This window comes from Petaurus breviceps, unplaced genomic scaffold (genome assembly GCF_028583685.1).
Source record: "Petaurus breviceps papuanus isolate PSGF00001 unplaced genomic scaffold, PetGlider_PUasm1.0 227, whole genome shotgun sequence".
Taxonomy (NCBI): domain Eukaryota; kingdom Metazoa; phylum Chordata; class Mammalia; order Diprotodontia; family Petauridae; genus Petaurus; species Petaurus breviceps.
Window position 1 is genome coordinate 7354605 of NW_027185896.1, and position 19077 is coordinate 7373681.

The 19077-nt window shown below is 47.1% G+C and overlaps 2 protein-coding genes across 5 annotated transcripts in view; one reads left to right on the forward strand and one right to left on the reverse strand.

Moving 5' to 3' along the window:
* Positions 1-5770, forward strand: part of DCAF1 (DDB1 and CUL4 associated factor 1) — an 86820-nt gene extending 81050 nt beyond the window's left edge. For 2 of the 4 annotated variants that reach the window (XM_069095618.1, XM_069095619.1), the window contains 2 exons: positions 30-282; positions 4692-5770. In XM_069095618.1, coding sequence (XP_068951719.1) covers positions 30-282; positions 4692-4750 — 312 coding nt within the window. In that variant the 3' untranslated portion in view covers positions 4751-5770. Of the gene's footprint in view, positions 1-29; positions 971-4691 lie in introns of those variants that run through there. The other 2 variants (XM_069095617.1, XM_069095616.1) reach the window with 1 other exon arrangement.
* A 4907-nt stretch (positions 5771-10677) lies between these two features.
* RBM15B (RNA binding motif protein 15B) lies at positions 10678-13948 on the reverse strand. Its single transcript, XM_069095621.1, has one exon. It carries the CDS (start codon positions 13806-13808, stop codon positions 10968-10970), a length of 2841 nt encoding a protein of 946 aa, XP_068951722.1. The 5' UTR covers positions 13809-13948; the 3' UTR covers positions 10678-10967.
* Between the last annotated feature and the right edge of the window lie 5129 nt (positions 13949-19077).

The following is a 19077-nucleotide window of genomic DNA, read 5'->3' on the forward strand; positions in this document are numbered from 1 at the left end:
TCCTAATGAACGTACTATTTTCTCTACAGGAGGAAGAAGAACAGGAGGAAGAAGATGATGATGAAGATGATGATGACACAGATGATCTTGATGAACTTGATACTGACCAGCTGCTGGAGGCAGAATTGGAGGAGGATGAAAACAATGAGAATGCTGGCGAGGATGGTGATAATGACTTCTCTCCTTCAGATGAAGAGCTGGCCAACTTGCTTGAAGAAGGAGATGAAGGGGAAGATGAAGACTCTGATGCTGATGAGGAAGTTGAATTGATACTGGGAGACAGTAAGTATAGACAGGACCATCACTCTGATCCTAGGAAGCATCAGAGAGTATTTATTCCTGCATGCCAGCCCAGATGGAGAGTCAAACATGTCTTTTTTGCTCTGCCCTCAGCTGCTAACCGTACATTTCCCTTGGAGGAAAAGCAAAGTCAGCATCTCTGTTCATTTGCTATCTCACCACCTAAACTGTGCAGCCAGCTGGCCATGATCCCTTACCTTCAGAGGACTAAACTTCCTAGATCAGATGGAAAAAGTTTAGTTGTTTGTTCCATCTGAGAGGGGCACATCTGAATTCATCAGAAGAAGCTCTCGTGAACAGTTATTCATTTCTAAAGAGATAAAGTGATAGAGACCATTGTGTTGTCCTTCTCCTCTCTGCTATTGGCTCCTCCCTCTTAGAAGTGGTGGGGCACATTCTCTCTTCTCCTTTCTTTCTGTTCTGCTTAGCGTTTCTTCCTCCTTTGCCTCCTCCTTCTTCTCTTCCTTGTGATGAATAAGTCAACAAAGCCTTAGGTAGTAAATTTCCCATTAGGACCAACCTTTATGCTTCTGAGATAGGGTTGTCCCTTGTCTTTGCTCAGAAGTCCTGTAAGAGTCATCGAATGATGTAGAATAAGATCATTTTTACAAGTTAACTGAACTGTCAGCACTCATTTAGGGCAGGTTCCCATTTAGGCTGCTCACCATCCCCTCGGTAAGATGTGCGCATCACTGGCAGATTCATTCATGTTGTTCTTCTGTTTCGTTATAGTGCTTCACTGCCCATCTGTGGCCAAACTCATGAATTTTGGGGAAATAATCCCTATGATCTCCAGCGGGTTTTCTTATATATAGTCCAGTCAGCACTTTTAAAGGTGGTAGGTATTATGTCCAGAGAGAAGAGGACACAACACAGACCTAATTAAAGCCAAGCCTCGCCATAGTTGACCTGTTTTTATAATGGAAGGGTTTGGTGGTGGGGAAGAAATTACTTAGTTGGAGGTATAATTCAGGAATTCCCCTTAAACCTTGATGTAAGGATATTTTCTTGGGATAAATCTTGCTGGTTCTGATAAAAGAATCTAAGACCAACTTAGAGGAGACTAGCTTCTGTGTAGCCACTTCCATGATCCCTTCTTTCTGTTGCTGTTTTGAGGAAACTCTTGGGGGGAGGAGTTGGGGACCATAACTCCCATCTGTCATATTGAGAGAGGGGAGACAGCTGTTTATCAGCCTCTGTTTCCTTCACCTGGAGACTGAGATGGTAGGGCAGCCCAGAAGATGGGGCAGTACTCTGGAGAGACTTGTGCCTTGTCCCAGGAAGGGTTCCTATTCAGTAGAGGGGTTTTTTTCTTCTTTGTCAAGGACCTGGCAAGGGAGTAAGGGGTGGATGAAACACATCAATGTAATCAGTGTAAAAAGTGGGGGGAACAGGTTTTATTAGACATTTTTATTTATAAACATTATTATTACCTAATAATTGGACATGGGGGTACAAGCTGTATCGACATTGTCAATTTTTAATTCACTTAAATGACAAGGGATTAGTGAGGCACATTAAAAGGGGTGGCAAGCAACCGTGGCGGAGAGTAAAGTCCAGTTCGTGGTGGTGCCAGCTAATGCAAGTGAGTACTGCTTTAATTTTTTAATTTTTTAGTTTGAATGCAAAGCCACCAAAATTTGAGTTTGGCTTATAAAATAACTTCCTATTCTAGTCACCAGGGCACCAGTCGTTTTCGATTTGGGAACTACTTTCTCCCAAGCCAGATCTACAGGCACAGTACTTAAGTTGCTAAGAACAGAAAAGCTTCTGGTGGGTTGCTACAGATGGAGAAAAGAGTTTATAGTGAGCATAGAGAATAACCCAGACTACATCATGAGTCTCAGTTGGAGTTTGAAAGCAAATGTAGGCTGTGCTTAGTCCACTTTGGTTTTCAAAGTTATGATGACACTGACAACAGAATCTTAAGCTACAAATGTCCTCTTTTCAGGGTAAGAGGCTTGGGCGTTGCTGTTGTTCTGTCATCTTGTGTTCTGGCTAGTCTGGTCTGTTAAGAGAATTTGTTTGCTTACTTTACGGGCAACAGGTTTCCTAAGACTTTGCAGTGCCTTAAGAGAGAGGACTTTTCTAGGTATTTGGTTTGGTGCATGCTGCCAGGCATCTAGTCTACTCTTAAAAAAAAATTAGCAGCATAAGTTAAATCCATAGGAAGGAAGTCCTATAGCATGAGTTATGGTGATGGTCTGGCAAAGTATATAAGTGGGTTTGTAAAGTGTCTTTATTGTCAGAGATCCCTTAGCTTTGAGTTTTTCTCATTTTCCTCACGCAAGAGACCAGTCAGCAGTAGTGGTATTCTTACAAGCCAATCTGCATAATTTTTCAGTGTCCACTCTCATAGTATCAAAAATTGGATCAACTTTTTGAACCTAGCTTAAGAAGGATTATAGCTACATGAATTCCTTCAATTGCCTTTTCTTGGTGGTCATGCATGTAGCTGAAGCTGACGGTTAGGTGTCAGTTCTCACAGTTGGGTCCATTTGTTTGGAACAAATTGTCCCGGTCCATTTGGTATAGTTTCCAGCTGTGTCTTTGGACATCTCTAGGGTTTTGGGCAGGAAGATGCTTAGGTACACATGAGATAATAGGCTGTGTTGCCCTCCTTTCTCTTCTCTGAGTCCTAGCTTCCTGGCATCCCTTTTTTAGACTGCTGGAGAAAAACTATAGCATGTTGATGAAGTTAGATGCCATAATTGATTTACTATAGTAATTCCAGGCCTCTGTTCTCTTATCTTCCTTCCTTGTTTTCTTAACTCTTAGGAGATCTTTGCTTCCTGTCCCCTTTGCTTGATTGTGACTCCTCTGACCCCAGGGGCAGTTACTTTAGCTTTCTGGTCTAGCCTCACTCAAGAGCTTTATTGCCTACTTCTCCGGTCACAGTATGTCTTTTTCTTGGAAGTGATGTTTGGGAAAATGTTTTGCTTTACTTGTAATTTCCAAAAAGGTGGTTAGAGTTAGTACCAGAAAAAATCTAAAGAATAAAAACTTCACAGAGGATGGTACCTGATCTTTTGGAGGCTTTATGCTTGTTGAGGAAATAATAAGCTTTTGCCAGTCACGTAGCTAAGATGAAAAGTCATTTATCTCTAGTTAACTCATTCCCTTTAGGAATTAGAGGACTTGTTGAAGATCTTAGTTTTTCCACTAATTGACATGCTTCCTGTTTTATGAAGAGCCAAGAAGAGTGCTGAAACCAGAGGCAGGTTTTTTCCTCTCTGTCTTGCTTGACTCTGAACAATACATGATGAGCCTGACCCCCTTTTGAATGGCCACTTAGGCCTCAAAATGTAGAGGCAGCTGAGGGAATCAGATTTGACTCCTTGCATTTCTGATCAGTGTTATATAAGAGAGCATTAGTACAGCCTGGCAGATGTGAGGGGGAAGGGACATAATGAAACAGGCTATCAGAGCTTTATATCCATAAAAGATGCTCAGTGGTGTGTTCTAGGTGGGCCATAGACTTGTTTTGTTCTTCACAAGGAAGTCAAATTCCTACCTTGAATTTCAAAATTGCCTCTCCTTTGGCATTTGCTGTAAGAGGGCTAATCCTCCATAGGTAATTGATGTTCCCATAGGGTTTATAGTTGGAAGCCTGTATCTTTCCGGAGAAGGTGGTGCTGGTAATGAAGAGGCACACTGATGGGTGTGTATCTCAGACCTCCCACAGCAGAACGAAATTTGATGAGTGTTGGATTGGAGGGGAGTCTGAGAAGTTTTGGGGAAAATATCCAAGTTACTTCAAACCAGAGCCTCACTACTGACAGTCCCCATTTCTAGTCCAGAATCTCTAGGCCATGGAAATGAGGTGACTTAAATGAGAAACCAAAGTGGTATTCAACTTACATGGAGTTGTGAAAATTTGCCCTCCTTGCCCAAGTAGCACTAAGATGGGAGGGGCCCCTATGTAAATCTTACATCTTCTGTCTTAAGAACATTATACTGAGTGATATCTTGTTGTTCTCTGTCTCTTGAACTCAAGATAGGAGTATTAGGCTCCCTTGGGCTTGGCTACAGGTGATTTATTATGGTACTACTGAGTATCTCCTTTTTATTTGGGTTGAGATTCCCTTTGGCTAGATAGGTTCTTTCAGGCAGCAGAATTGTTCCTAAGAGCACAGAAAGGTTAAACTGCCTTGGCTCTCTTTAAAGAACATTGAGCTAAGATTTCCCAGGGTAGGATATGGTTGCCAGCAACAGATGTGCTCTCAGCTGCCAACACCAAGGAGCTAATTGGTATGTTTTCTCCTTTCTTGAAAATGGTAATTGACCCACTCAGGGAGGATAAAGGTAGAGTACAGTATTTTCTGAACATGTCCTGTAAGTTCAACACATAACCTCCTCTTTACCTTCCTTTTTCTTCTTTACTTTTCCAGCTGATAGCTCAGATAACTCTGATTTGGAAGACGACATCATCTTATCTTTGAATGAGTGAGGAGTGATCATCATATGGATGTCCACTGAAGAAATTCTATTCCTGGCAGGCAGGAGACCAAATGAGCAGCGAATTCAGAACAAGCTTCCCTGACACTTCTTCTCCCCTCTCTCCCATCCCTGTCTCTGTCCCTCTCCCAGGGATATTATCTGTTTTTTGACAACCTGTAGGCTTCAAGCTTGGAGGGTTTTGTCTTAAGCAGAGAATCAGTTGTGCCCAACACTGGCCATTCAATAAAGAGATCAGGGGTTAGGCCCTTTTTCTGCCTTCTTTTCCCCACTTCCTCCAGGATGGACAAATCTTTCCTTAAGGAAAAGCCCCACTTCTCTGGGGATATTTCACAATATATTTTCTTTGTATAAAGTTCATTACTAAAGAACAAAAAATAGTTTTATATAAAAGCAAAAAAAAAAATTGCAGGTGTTTATAGCAAAGAGGGTGTGAACTTATATCCACCGGGTACCTTGTCCCCTAAGCTTCATTTCCTTTGGGAGAAAGTGATGCCCAAAGATCAATATAAAGAGGCGTTTTTACACAAGTATTTAAAATGAAAAGGAAAATCGTGGTTTCTTAAATTGATAAGGATTAAGACTATTTTATTATAAATATAATATATGATTTTTTTAAAAAAAAAGTTTTGTTGCCTCATGCTGTCAGGATGTTGGTGTTTTTTTCCTTGACTTGAGGTGCCTTCGTGCCAGAGCTGGGGAGGAAGGCAGGCATTGACTGCTGTTTGCCATGTATATGCACACATTCATTCACCCACCCTCACAGAATGGCAGGCAGGAGCAAGTCCTGGCATTTTGGTCATTGTGGATACTGGTTTTGTGGAGATGAGGGAACTTGTGATATAAGTTCACTCCCTCTATTTTTCTTTGTGATTCAGTTTTTTTTAAATCTTTTTTTCTTCCCTTTCTCCTGTGTGGAAATTACAAATCAAAGGCCTTTTTCTTTAATGTAAAGTGTATTTATTTAAAAAAAAATACAAAATAAACTACAAGTCTGTCTTTGTTTATGGCCTTTACCTATTCTCCTTTTTCCAGCAGTAGGTGGGTCCCTTCCCTCCCAATACAGATTTCTTCAGTCCTCTAGGGACAGCAGCAGTAGCAATGTGGTGGGAATCTGCTGCCCCCCAGAACTTCATTGAGGCAAAGAGCTGAGTCACTCTAGTCAGCTCCACTCTGCCATTTCTATGCAGGGAGGTGTCTTGTCTTTTCACATGGACATAGAGGCGCACCAGTTCCCCTCGCCCTCTCTGTGCTTTGACTTCAAGAGAGTAGGCTGTAGATATGGCTGAAGCTGTAGCAGAGTTGGTGCCAGCCAGTCCCTGGAAGGTGGGAAGGAGAATAGGCTCCTGGGAAAGGGACTTGGAATTGGTGAATTCTGGATCATTAGACCAAAAGGCTTGAGAGCCTCTGCCTGACCACTTCAGCCACAGTCAGTGTCCAGCTGTGTAGGTGGGAACATGGGAGAGGAGGAGCTAAGAGCTGGTTGGTTGCCTTTGAATAGGATGTTTGAAAAGAGGGGTTGGCCTTACCAGAAGGTAGATGGAACTATAAAAAAGTAATTCTTTCCTCTTCAACCATGGCTGCTTTGTTCTTAGGAAACAAAGTAAGAGTTTGAAGAGATAACTGAGGTAGTGGTAGTATGGTGAAGTGGATAGGGAAATGGTCTTAGAGTTAGGAAATTAAAAATTTCCTGGATTCAGGTTCTGACAGCGACATATCCTGGCAGACTCTAGGCAAGTTACTTAATACCTTAGGTAACTATCTTAAGAGTATCAAATACAGAGATGTGCCAGTTTGCTTTGTTAGAGGGAGGAGTTTGCTTCTTCAAGAGTTCCCCCTACTAGTGAACTCACAAGTCTGAACCCTCTCCCTGTCCTTGAAGAGGTGATCATCACCAACCTGAAACCCATAGTAAGTGCCACCAGCCCTAAGCATTTTTTATTCTACTACAGCAACAGCTTTTAGGCTCCTACCCCAACTCACTCATGTTGATAGATGCAGAGGTGGGGAACTACATGTGGTCTTCTAGGTCCTCAAGTGCAGCCCTTCGACTCAATCCAAACTTCATTGTTCTGTAAAACTTAGACTCAGTCAAAAGGCCACACCCAAGGACCTAGAAGGCACATGTGGCCTTGTGGCCACAGATTCCCTACCCCTGGTTAGGGTTATGGGAAAAGGTTTAAAAGTCAAATAATTCAGATAGCTGGAAAGTGATAGGCTTATCAGCCCAGGATATATTATTGGGCCCATACTCCATAAATATAGTCTGACTCCCAAGAGGATAGAAAAGCTGAGACACTAGCTATATCTTCCTTATGCCCAAGATAGGAGTTGGTTACCAACTCAACCTGGAGGGCACCTACCCAACTGCTGTCCCTGATGTAAGGCAGCATAAAAGTCATATTCCTGGTTCAGTCTCTGAGTCAGTGAGTATCTGCTGAATGTGCCAGGCACTGTGTAAAGTTCTAGTAATACAAAGGAAGGTAAGATGCAAGTTCCAGGAGCCAGGAGCCAGGTCCAGTCTGCCGCCTATGGTCATAGTAGGGGAGCACCAGAAGGCTTCTGCATGTTTACAGTCTTATTGCATTTAGGAGTCAGACTTGAGTTCTAGACCTGGCAATACCCCTATATCAGTGTGTTACTTTGAGCAAGTATCTTCCTCTCTGACCATTTCCTCAGCTGTAAAACAAGGGGACTGGTGTATATGATTTCTAAGGTGCCTTCTAGGTCTAATTAAGTTGTGGGATTACAACTCTTCAGCCAACAATAGGACTTAACTGTGCCTCTGAAACGTGGCTGGCGCACAATGAAACTTGGAAACAGATCCCGAGAGGATAGTAAATGAGAGGCAGTGACTCCCATCAGGAAAGCTGGGTTTGGTTGACTTGGCTACTGCCCCTAGAGTTATACACCCTGGGGAAGGGCTTGAATAAACACCTTCCTACCTCTTCCTTACATGTCTGAGCTACCAAAGACCTAGGGCCACAAATCTAAGCTACCAAAAAGAGAATACATATTTATAGGTTCCATATAGGTAGTAAACTGTTACTACTGATGTGTCTTTTAAAAAGTCTTGAGTCTGACAGTACAGTTTTCTTTGTAGTAGCAAGATAGACCTCTAGGGTTGGGTTCTAAAGATGGGCACTGATAATAGCCTGGATCCCAGAATGCCTGTACAGCCAAAGTGCTGCCCAAATGGACCACCGGTGAGCTATGACAGATGGGGGAGATGGCAGAAAACAAATGATCTGGGGGAAAAGAGATACAGGGCCTTTGGTAAGGAGCAGCTGAGGGGAGTTAGAAGGGGGACAAGTACTACTCTGACCCTGGGAAGGAAGAGTAGAATGGCCAAATTTTCAGTTCATTAGAATCTGACCCCAGTGCTGGGAAGCACTACTCTGGGAACCAAGCTCTTCCAATTCAGATAATGATACAACCAGGAAATGGCAAGTTTTACAGCATTAACCAAATTCCAGGTCACTCTCTAGCTTGGTAAACCTTGCCTTGCACTGCCTGGAAGTACTAATCATGTCTTGTCTGTAAGCCACCCGTGTGCTTCTAGTCCTAAGCATGGGCTTCAGGTATTACTTAGTATGTTACTCCATTGTGGGGTGGCCTTGACCACCTTAGGGGAGATTTTATATCAGTTTGCTCCTGAACAAAAGGATGGGGGCAAAACCACATCCCTACTCTGGGTCTTTTTATTTATCTAGTAAAATGCCTAAGGACCCAGCCAGCTCTAACAGTCCATGAGTCTGGTCAAAGTCTTATCTCCTCCCAAGAACTAAAGGATCATATGGACCACAGCAGTCCAGCACATGGCCTCATTTCTCTGATTCCTGGCTGCAAGCTCAGGATTGATTCCAGCTTGCCTGCCTGCTCTCTGGTGTTATTAATTCTCTGCTAACTGCAGCCATTTGCTGGAGGAGAGGAAAGGGTTCAGGCAAAGAGGTCTGGGATAGTAGGATCTCTAAAGCTGTCAAAAATAGGTAAATTCTGAAACCTGGAATTCCATGGTTATTCCTGAAAATGCCCTAGGAGTCAGTTTCCTTCTTGGGACTCACTCCCCAAAGACAGGCCTTAACAAGGAACCTGTTTCCTGGTTACCTGAGATAAGCTTCACTTCAAGTTCATTGAAATGAATACCAGATGGCCAGAGTACATATCATCCTTTCCAATTTAAACAAAACAAAATACCAAGCCTTCAGAACCTCTTCCATTGGAGCTTTCATCTTCTTCCTCAGTGGTTAAATACTCATTTTGTAAAGAGTTCCAAGGTGAGTTTACTAGCCAGTGGAAGTCATGTGTCTGGGTTGTGGCCTAAGGTAATCGTTTCTGTGGCTCAGGGGTTGCACCACCATCATGGTACCCTTTTGCCCCAGTGTCAGCTTTTTAGCCTAGATGAATCTGGCGCTTTTCAGGACTTTTCAAAGATGGTAAGTGACATGTTGGAGAAGCTTGAAAATTCTGAAGGGCTTTTTTATTATCCACACCTCATTTCAAATAGCTGCAGACCATAATTCTGACCCTCCAATCTATCCACTAATTTTTTCAGGTCCAGCACTCAGCAAAATGTGTCTCATATATAGTACATGCTTAGTAAATATCGAACTTAAAAATGCCCATGTGCAAGACTGAGGCAGGTGCTACACTGAGCCTGCTTATGTTGAAGAATTGAGGGAGGCCATGAGCTGCTTTCAAGAGAACATTTAATCACAGACTTACTGACTAAAAAGACTTTCAAATATCCCCACTCCCAGTCCTTGCTCTGTTCCTGCTGCCTCAGGTCTTAATTAAAAGCTGCCAGAAGGTAGGTGTTTGGCACATGGCAATGTACCCTGCAGGTCTGATTAGTGCTGGCAGTTGACTTGGTTAGTAGATGGTTCAGTCCTACACACTGGGAGGTTTACTGAATGCCTGCTTCCCAATGGCTCCTGAATTACTAGAGGTTTGAAGCAGAACTCTGAGATACTTGCCATACCCCTTCTTGTACTCTCTTTACCCCTGAGAAAACCTGCATTCCCTAGCTCAGAAACTTAGGGGGGCTTTTAAGCTCCACCCTCCCTGCCCAAACTTAAGTCTTATCTGAAGCTCCTCTTAAGCTTCACCGGTGAGTCTCCTGTCAGACAGGCAAATGAATACATACAGATTATTTAAGAGATTTTTGCTCTTCCCTAGGACATGTAGCTGAACAATTCCTAGGGAAGGTTTGCTAATCCCCGCAGTTCACATCCCTTTACATAAACCAAATAGCTACATTTTAATTCCACAGCCCAGTCTGCCCCTAAAGCAAAAGTAACCAAGGAGGCTGATGTGTCTGCTCCTCAGGTTTGAAAGGTAGCCTGAACATGGCAATATGCCACCTGAAGAACTCTCCCCACCTCCCCCAGGCACAGATTACAGGAGAATGAGTGTGTCATCACCAGCTTTTGAGGGCTGCTAACATTTCTACCAGGTTCACCAATACACTGGGCTTTTTAAAAAGCATCACCTGCTTTCTTTAAGGTCTTGAAATGAGGCAGTTCATACAACATCTTAAGTACATCAGAATACAGCTATATTCTCTTAAAGCAGACTAGATGGGGAAGGAGAAGCAGCTTTTTGTTTAAGTGGTTAAGACATACCCAGGTCTTTGGAAATGTTCTAGGGAGGACCCAGAGTATACAGGTTTTCCTGTAGACAAGATAAGTTTCAGTTCTGGATTTTGCATGCTCTATGCTAGTCATGATACCCAGAAACTGAGGTGAACACCACAGGCCCAGAAGTAGATCCATCTCTAAGAAAACTGGGCTTGGAGGGAAAGCTGTGTGTGTGGAAGGGATAGCTGTGCAAGTAGGGGGAAAACCTCAGAGGGCAGTGAAGTACCACATGCCCCACTATTTCAAAGGGGACTTCATTAAACCAGTACACTGCACAGGGTTAAAAAGTGATCCTTGGACAAAGGCTTTACTGACAACTTTCCATACAGTTAGTTAAAAAATAAAATACAGAACACACTGGAAAGTGTTTCATACATTAGAAATCAATAAAATGGGAATACCTTCAAATGGGCATTAAAAAAAATTTGAGTTTTGGTGGAGGGAGCTTTGGCCTTCACCAAACCAACCATAATAACTGGGAAGAAAAGCCAAACTAAGAGCAGAATTGGCTTGAAAAATAACTTTTCATGACACAAAGAAAACACAAGATTGGGAAAAGCCAGGTTTTGGCTAGGCAGTGTCTCTTACTATAACTATCACCATATGCTCTTCTTCTAACTTCCCCAATGTCCTTAGAGCAGACTGGAGGTACTGCTGGGAGAATTCACAGGGAGGGAAGGCATAGAGCATGCCTGTGTTGTCTCTGCCCTTGGTCCCTCCCACTGGCAAGCTGATCACCCCAGCAGCCTGCTTCTGTTTCAAGTATGAGACCAGATTCCTGAGAAGCCTCCGCTGCAAACCTGGCTCCACAGTGTGGGTCCCTTCTGCTCCAGGCCCTCCCGGAGAAGCTTGAGTGGCCAGAAGCACCACATAACCATTGGGGCTTCCCTGCTTGATTCTCCGGGTGACCTCATCCAGTTTGGGCTGGTCAAGTCGAAGTCTTTGGGCAATCTTGAGCTGTGTCAGCTTGCTCCCTGAAGCATGGTCTTTGAGGAGGCCATTGATCACTCCCAGGTCCCCCTCTAGAATGTGCATACAAGTGGGGAAGCAACTGTTTTTCAACACCAGAAGCCCATTCCAGCCCAGTTGTAGGGTCTGAGCATACTCAGACAGACTCTTTAGCTTTTTGGTCTCAGGTTTTGGCTCTTCAATGGGTTTTGATTCTACCTCGCTGGTTCGATGATTGCGTTCGCTGTCTCTCTTTTTCACCTGGTGAGAGTCTGGACCTCTCTCTTCTGCCCCATGCCGGTTGTTGGGAAGGGAATTGCTCGGCTCCTTCTCTGCTCCAGACTCACTGGTATGGTTCTCTCTTCGGAGCCTCTCTGGGCTTCGATCTGAGGGCAGCCCACTGACTTTGGTTCTGCCTCTCTCCTCATAAGGTGAGTGGGTAGTCCGGCCATGATCACTGGATAAGCTCCTCCTCTTTCGCCTTTCTTCCCAGGGCTTGGACAGGCCTCGGTCCCCATCACTGCCCCATCTCTCCCCACTGCGGCTGCGCACTGAACGGCTGTAGCTTTCCAAGCTATTTCTACGATCTGTGCTTTTGGAGGGACTGGCCCAGTCACCCTCCACAAAGCTCCTATCCCGGTCTGAGTAGAGAAGGTGGGGGGGAGTCCTATCTCGGACCCTCAAGTCAGCCTCCAAATTTCGGTGCCTGGTGTACCCCTCGGGGAGTAACTCATAGTGCACCGGGAGTGGTGTAGCCTGGCACTGTTGGGGATATCTGGTTTCCTCAGCTTTGGCAAAATCCACCCTGAGCCTCCTCTCGGGCCCCCCCAAAGGAAAGCCCCTCATTTGGACACAGGCAGCCTGGGCTGCATCCAGGCTCTCATACTGGATATAGGCAAAGCTGTCTCCTTTGACATGGTCAATAGTTCGAATGCTTCCAAAGCGGTCAAACTCCCGGGCCAGGGCAGCCAAAGAGGTATTGGGTCCCAGGCCTCCCACCCACAGGCGCGTGGTGGGGTTGGCCTTGCCATAGCCGATCTTAATGGGGTTGCGGCCCACCACCCTCCCCGACATGGCCACCTTGGCCCGGTGGGCCATATCCAGGTTCTGGAACTTGAGGAAAGCATAGGCTCCGCCTTGGCCCCGGGCAGGCCTCTTGATCACCACCTCCTCAATGATGCCGTACTTCTCAAAGGCCCTCCTCAGCTCCACCTCGGACACGCTGTGATCCAGGTTGCCGATGAACAGGTTTCGGGTGGCCCGCTGGTCGTCCTCGGGCATCAGGTCCTCCTCGCACACGGCCGGGTAGCCATAGGGCCGGCCTCGATCGTCGTACAGTCCGTAGTAGTCCAGCGCCCGGTCCCGGGAGAGGCCCACGGCGGCCGCGGCCGCAGCGGCGTCCAGGGCGAAGGCGGCGGCCGCGGCCGCGTGCCGGGCCCGGGGCTCCCGCAGCGGGGGCGCGCCCACGGGGGACAGGGAGCGCTGCTTGTACTGGTAGCCGCTGTGCAGGGGCAGGTAGCCCAGAGGGTCTGCGGGTGCGGGGGGCCCTGGTGGCGGCGTCGTGGCGGCCGCCCCGGCGCTGCTGCTGCTGCTGCGGCGGCTGCTGCTGCTGCTGCCCCGCAGGTACACGGGCTCCACCTTGAGCGGCCGGTCGTAGAGCAGGAGCTGGCGGGCGCGGGCGTGGTGCCTGGCATCGCGGGCATCCTGCGGGTGTCGGAAGTTCACGTAGGCCACCCTGCCCAGCTCGGGGGTGTGCGACAGGCGCAGGCTGATCTCGCCGAAGCGCTTGAACTGGTGGAAGAGGCGGTCCTCCAGGTGCTCGGCCGGCAGCGCGGGGCTCAGGCTGCTGATGAGCAGCGTCTTGTACTCCGGCGGTGGCGGTGGCGGGGCGGGCGCGGGCGGCGGCGGCGGGGCGGGCGCGGGTGCGGGCGGTTCGGGGAGAGGTGGCAGCAGCAGTAGCGGGGAGGCCCCGGGGGACGAGGCGGATGCCGAGCCCGACTCGCCGGCTTTGGCGCGGCCGCTACCTCCGCCCGAGCGGCCGCCGCCGCCGCCCCCCGCGCGGTGGTTGGAGTCCCCGGAGCCTCGGCCGTCGCGGTGGCTGCTGCTGCTGCCGCCGCCGCCGCCGCCACCGCCGCCGCCGCCGCCGCCGCGGGGCTTGTCGCGGGCGCGGGCCGGGGCCTGGTGCTTGGCGGGGCCGGAGCCGGAGCCGGAGCCCGAGCCGGAGCTCTTGTGCGCGGCCCGCCGGCTCCCGCCGCCGCCGCTCGAGTCGGGCTCCCCGCGCTCCCGCTCGCGCTCCCCGCGCTCGCCGCGCTCCCGCTCCCCGCGCTCGCCCCGCTCCCGCTCCCGCTCCCCGCGCTCCCGATCCCGATCCCGTTCCCGCTCCCGGGGCCGCTTCGCCGACGATGACGACGACGACGCCCCGCGGGCCCCTGGGCTCGAGTCGCGCTCGCTCTGCCGCTTCATGGCGCCGAGGCCGGCCGGGCCTGGCCGGGCCCCCTCCCTCACAGCGCGACCGGGCAGCAGCGCGGGGGCAGCGGCGGCGGGGCAGGGGCCGGAGCAGGAGCAGGAGGAGGAGGCAGCGCCCCCCGGGCCGCCATCTTGGACAAAAGGACTGAGCGCGGCGGCCGCGAAAAGGCGGGGGAGGAAAAGCGCAGGGAGGAAGGGGAGGGGACAGGGACAGGGACAGCGCGCGGCTGCGTCATCAAGGCGCGCGGATCGGCGGCCGGGCGTCCGATGGGAGAGCCCTCCGCCCTTCCGTCACTTCCCCCCTGCCTTCCCGGGCTCCGACTCCATTCGACAGCCGATTGGAGCATGGGCTCTAGCGCCACCTGTCGGCCAGACGGTGAAACAAGCAGCCTGCTCTGGCTTCGGCGTTGTCAGTCACCTTGGCAGCGAGTGTCCCAGGAAGATGCGTTGTTCTGGCACTTGGCCCGGCAGCCGAGAGCTTCCTACTTTTATATAGAGTGTTAAGGTTTGCAAAGTGCGATCCGCAAAACAACCACTGGACATGTAGTTGTTCAACCGCGTTCGACTCCTGACTCCGTCTGGGGTTTTCTTGGCAAAGACACTGCCGTGGTTCGCCATCTCCTCCAGCTCATTTGACAGATAAGGAAACTGAGGCAAACAGGGTTTGCCCGAGGTCACAGTTAGTGTCTGAAGTTGCATTTGAACTCAGGTCTCCTAACTCCAGGCCCAGCACTTTATCTACCAGCTGCTTCCGTCTTACACTATGATATTTGGATGTCGACCCTGTAATTCCCCTCCCCTTCAGTTCCTGGAGGGGACCCTCCCCTAGGACCACAGCCTAGGAAGTGGAAGGGATCCTGGCATAGTACAGGAAGGGAGGAGGAAGGGACTTAATTCTCAAGGTCCCCGGGCTACGAAGCTTCGCTTGGCTCTAAGGAGCCTTACACCGATCCTGGAGATAAAGTCCCTAGGAGAGGCTCCTGGAGCGGTCCCATGCTGAGCCCCAGACGCTGGTCACTCCAGTCACTTACTTGTTGGGGAGGACTTGTGGGTCCCCGGAGAGAGGGAGGGACGGGTCATGTTGTGTGTGTTCCCAAGGTCACCCCTGTCCCTTAGGTGAGAGACCGCTTGGGAAGTTCTCCCATCTGAGCTGTAGGACGGGAATGATCAATTCATACTTTGAGTTTGTACCTTGGAGAGCAGTGTGTTTAGGGGAAGGGGACTTTGACTTCCAGCTGTCTCTTCTGGTGGCTCATGGGCTCACCTAGAGCCATTCATAGTGTAACAGAGGGACTTGAGATGTCTTGGGGGGAGGGTGTGCTGTGAATGACCAAGTCTAAAGAGAGAGGGGGTTATGATCTACATTTAGGTGGCTGGAAGAGGCATTGAGACCCATAGCTCCGGGTGCTGGGATTTCCAATCTTATTGTCCTTGGGTCTTACTATGACCACCCCGTGAGTACCTTCACTCACCTTTGACCTTATGAGACTTGTCATTTTGCTCTCCTGTAGACAACTCATCTCGTCCTCTACGTTGAGGGTCACAACTCTTATTTCTGGATAGCTACGGTATGTGTACTCCACTCCTCTCCGATAGCTGAAGCCTGGAGGATACAACTAAGCCCAGGTTCACTTCCTGAGGTCAAGAGACAGTCATAAGGTCATGGCATCTTTGGACATCATCTAGGCCAGTCTGTTTATTTAATGGATGTGGACACTGAAGCCTAGAGCGGTTAAGCGATTTACTTGTCACACACTGCAAAGACAAAATTTCCACCCAGTTCCTTTGATTTTTGTTGTTGCAAATTCATTGTTAGCCATGAGACCTTCCCGACAGGTCTCATAGAGCTAATGAGATAATGAATGGGGCTTGTGCTTTGAAAAACATTAAAGTGCTAGCCCAAAGGTAGACTGCACAATTAAAGATCATCCTTCATATTTATTTTGTCATTTGGTCCTCTAGTCTATAAAAAGCCTGAAGCTATGAGATAATGGAAGTCATACTCACATAAAATGTTAATGGACTTAACTAAGGTCATACAAGTTGGCAGAACTTGCTCTCTGAGCCAATACTGTCAGCAAGACATATAGCACTAATTTCTAAATTTTTTTTTTTTTGAGAGGGAGGATGGCCTCAGAGGGGCAAAAACAAATGTGTTGAAATGTAAATGTTGGGTCTTGAGAATACTAATGTTGCATTGAGGACAGCTCTGGGACTGAGGATTTCTAACAGCTATGGGTAGCTTGCCGTCATGAACTCCATCCCTCCCCATGAGCTAGTGTACCTGAGGACAGTTTCCTGAGAAAACAGAAAACTGGAGTGATCGAAGATGGGTGACCTGAGGGAGACTATAGTGGGGAGGTCATCTACACTTTCAGATACGTTACTAAGAGCCAGAACAAGAGACAGCATGGAAGGCCCCAGAATAGCCTTCCCCCCCCACCATAAGATGAGGGACTTGGCTCAGATCTCTGAAACGTCTTACAGCTCCAGCTTCGGGCCTGGCTCAGGATGGGAAGACCACTTGCTCCACAGGGCTGTTGTGAGAATCAAATGAGGAACCAGATGATTTGGAGTACATGAGGCATTGTTACACATGAATACTTTTGTGCCAGGCTCGTGAGCCAACAATGCTTATCATTTAACCTCTTCAGTCATGCCCAACTCTGTGACCACATTTGGGGATTTCTTGGCAAAGATACTGGCCACTTCCTCCTCCAGTTTTACAGATGAGGGAACTGTGGCAAACAGGGTCAAGTGTCTTACCCAGGATCACAGCCGAATTTGAATTTGGGTCTTCTTGACTCCACACCTGGTGCAATATCCGCTGCATCATAAGGCCATGAACCTATCATTTGCCTCATTTGTACATAGGTTATACCAAGAATCCCTTGTGGACTGCAGTTGTTAACAGGGAGGGAAACATGGGTTTATAACGGGGGTTCTCAATATGACAAGGAGAATGGGGGCATGGATTCTGAAGACTCCTACTCTTGCGTGGCCAAGAAAAGAATCTAAGTACAAGGTAGAATTGTCTGTAGTCAGTGACACTGGCTTTGCTACCTACATTTCCTTCAGGTGCTGAGAAAACCCTCCAAGATCCTTGTCTACTGTGGAACCTGTCTCTGTGGCCATCAACGCTGGACCTGATGGCTTCTGACTTCTGTAGCTCAGGGCCTTACTAAGTGACTCATACTACTATGGGTCACCAGTCTTGGTTGTGGGGTATAGCTTTGAAGATGAGGTTGAGCACAACAAATCTTGGATTTTCAGCAACAGCTGGGATGAGAATTGGGAGAATGGAGATTATATGCACATTGCTGAAGACCCCAATTTGGTATTCTACTCAGGCCAGCTATCTTCTGATATGAGCAATGTAACTGTGTCAGAAGAGTCAGTGACACAGTTTTTAGAACCTGCCTTATACAAGTCCTAAAACTCCTATGGAATTATTTGAATCTCACTTTTTTTTTTTGTGCTGTATCATCAGAAAAGGGAATAATTTCCAATACTGCCTCATAGTTGACACACAAGACTAAAACTTTAGTCCTGTTGGGTCTTACGTATGATTCAACTAATTTTGTAAAGTTAAAAAAAAATTCACAGATCTAATTTTTAATCTCTAGAGCTCCCATGGACTATATGATTCTACATACAGAGTGAAAGGGCAAAGTGATCCTGGATGTTAAGAAATTTGCAGGTAGGGAAATAATTCATACTGCAGATCAAAGTATGCCCTTTGTCAGCTTCCTGGTTCTCAGCAAATTTGATCATAGCAAATTAATAGTAAAGTTTGGTGACCAAGCACTGATCTCTGGAGTTTCTCCAACTAAAGATTTCCTCCCAAATTTACATAAAAATATTAATAACTCCAGATGCAGTATCATCTAGTACATATTTGTCTTGTCCATAAGAATCACTTGAAAGACTTTTTGTCCAAAGTTTTGCTGAAATCTTTTGTTATTTGCAAACTTACCCCAATCTACCAGTCTGGTAATTGCCACCCAAAAAAAAAAAAAATAAAACAAACGAGGCTACTTTGGCATGATCTGTTATTGAGGAAGCCATGTTGTTCCTTCCATTTCTAGGTGTTCACCAAGCATTTTAAAGGTAATCTTTAGCATTTTGTTCTATAATTTTCCCAAGGACTAAAGTCAAACTTACTAGCCTGTAGTCTGCAGACTACATTCTCTTTCCTTTTTTGAAAACTAGGACACTGCCTTTCCTCAGTACTGTAGTACTTGTCCAGTTTCCCAAGAATAGAAAGCAACTAAAAATTCCCTGATGAAAGGGAAAAACCAAAATCAACAGAATGGCTCAAAAGAACAACATCAAAAATAATTAACAACAACATCAAAAGAAATCAGGATGGAAATCTTAGGCTCTCCAGGGTGATAAATTATCACTTAGAACTCTTCTTAAAAAAAAAAAAATCAAAGACAAAGATGGCAGATGAGAGCTCTCTCCAAAATAGCCTGCTGAGGACAGGGGATTTGAAACTCAGATTTGGAAGAACATGAGATCTTTACAATGAGGAGTCCAAGATGAAGGAAAAGATATGAAGAAATTGATGGAATCCTAATAAAGCTGCCCCCAGTCCCAATATTGACTTCCTCATAGGCCCACTGGACAGCGGGCCCACTGTCCCCAGACGCATGCCTCGTATTTCCCACAGAAACAGGTGTGTTCATGCACTCAACTACATCCACCAGTCTCAGAGACCATATTCAGCCAATCAGAAAACAGTGCCACCAGTATGCCTAAGCAGGATGTAGACCCCCCCAACATAGAAGGAACTTTACTTAAGTATTACCTGCGCGGTAATAGTTAAGAGCTGACCTAGAGTGAACTTATGACATAGAAGCTTATTATAATATCAGTATCATACATGCATACCCATCCAGTGGTTTTTCCATATGCATTGTGGGTAATCACATGGCAGTTCCACTGTGGCTGAGACCCTCCCCTATTATCTAATCCCTTAACTCTTCCTGCCTTTTTAATATTCATAATTTGTAATGGCATCTTTACCCTAAAAATCCATCTTGCTTTCTCTGAAGTTGCTGGACCCTCTTGAAACTTAGCCCCATTCATGAGGAGTCAATCTCAGTAAATGCCTATACTTGGATTACAGGTAGTCCAACTCTGGTTCTTTGAGATCTACCACTACACATGAAACTGCAATAGTTTTTGGCATTTCTGGGTGGCAGAGCCTAAACTGCAACAAAATCATATGAAGAATTCTAGTCCTTTTCAGAAAAACCTG

Bases quoted from the DNA above. Each gene is read 5' to 3' on its own strand.
- RBM15B (XM_069095621.1), bottom strand. From the start codon at position 13,808: ATGAAGCGGCAGAGCGAGCGCGACTCGAGCCCAGGGGCCCGCGGGGCG.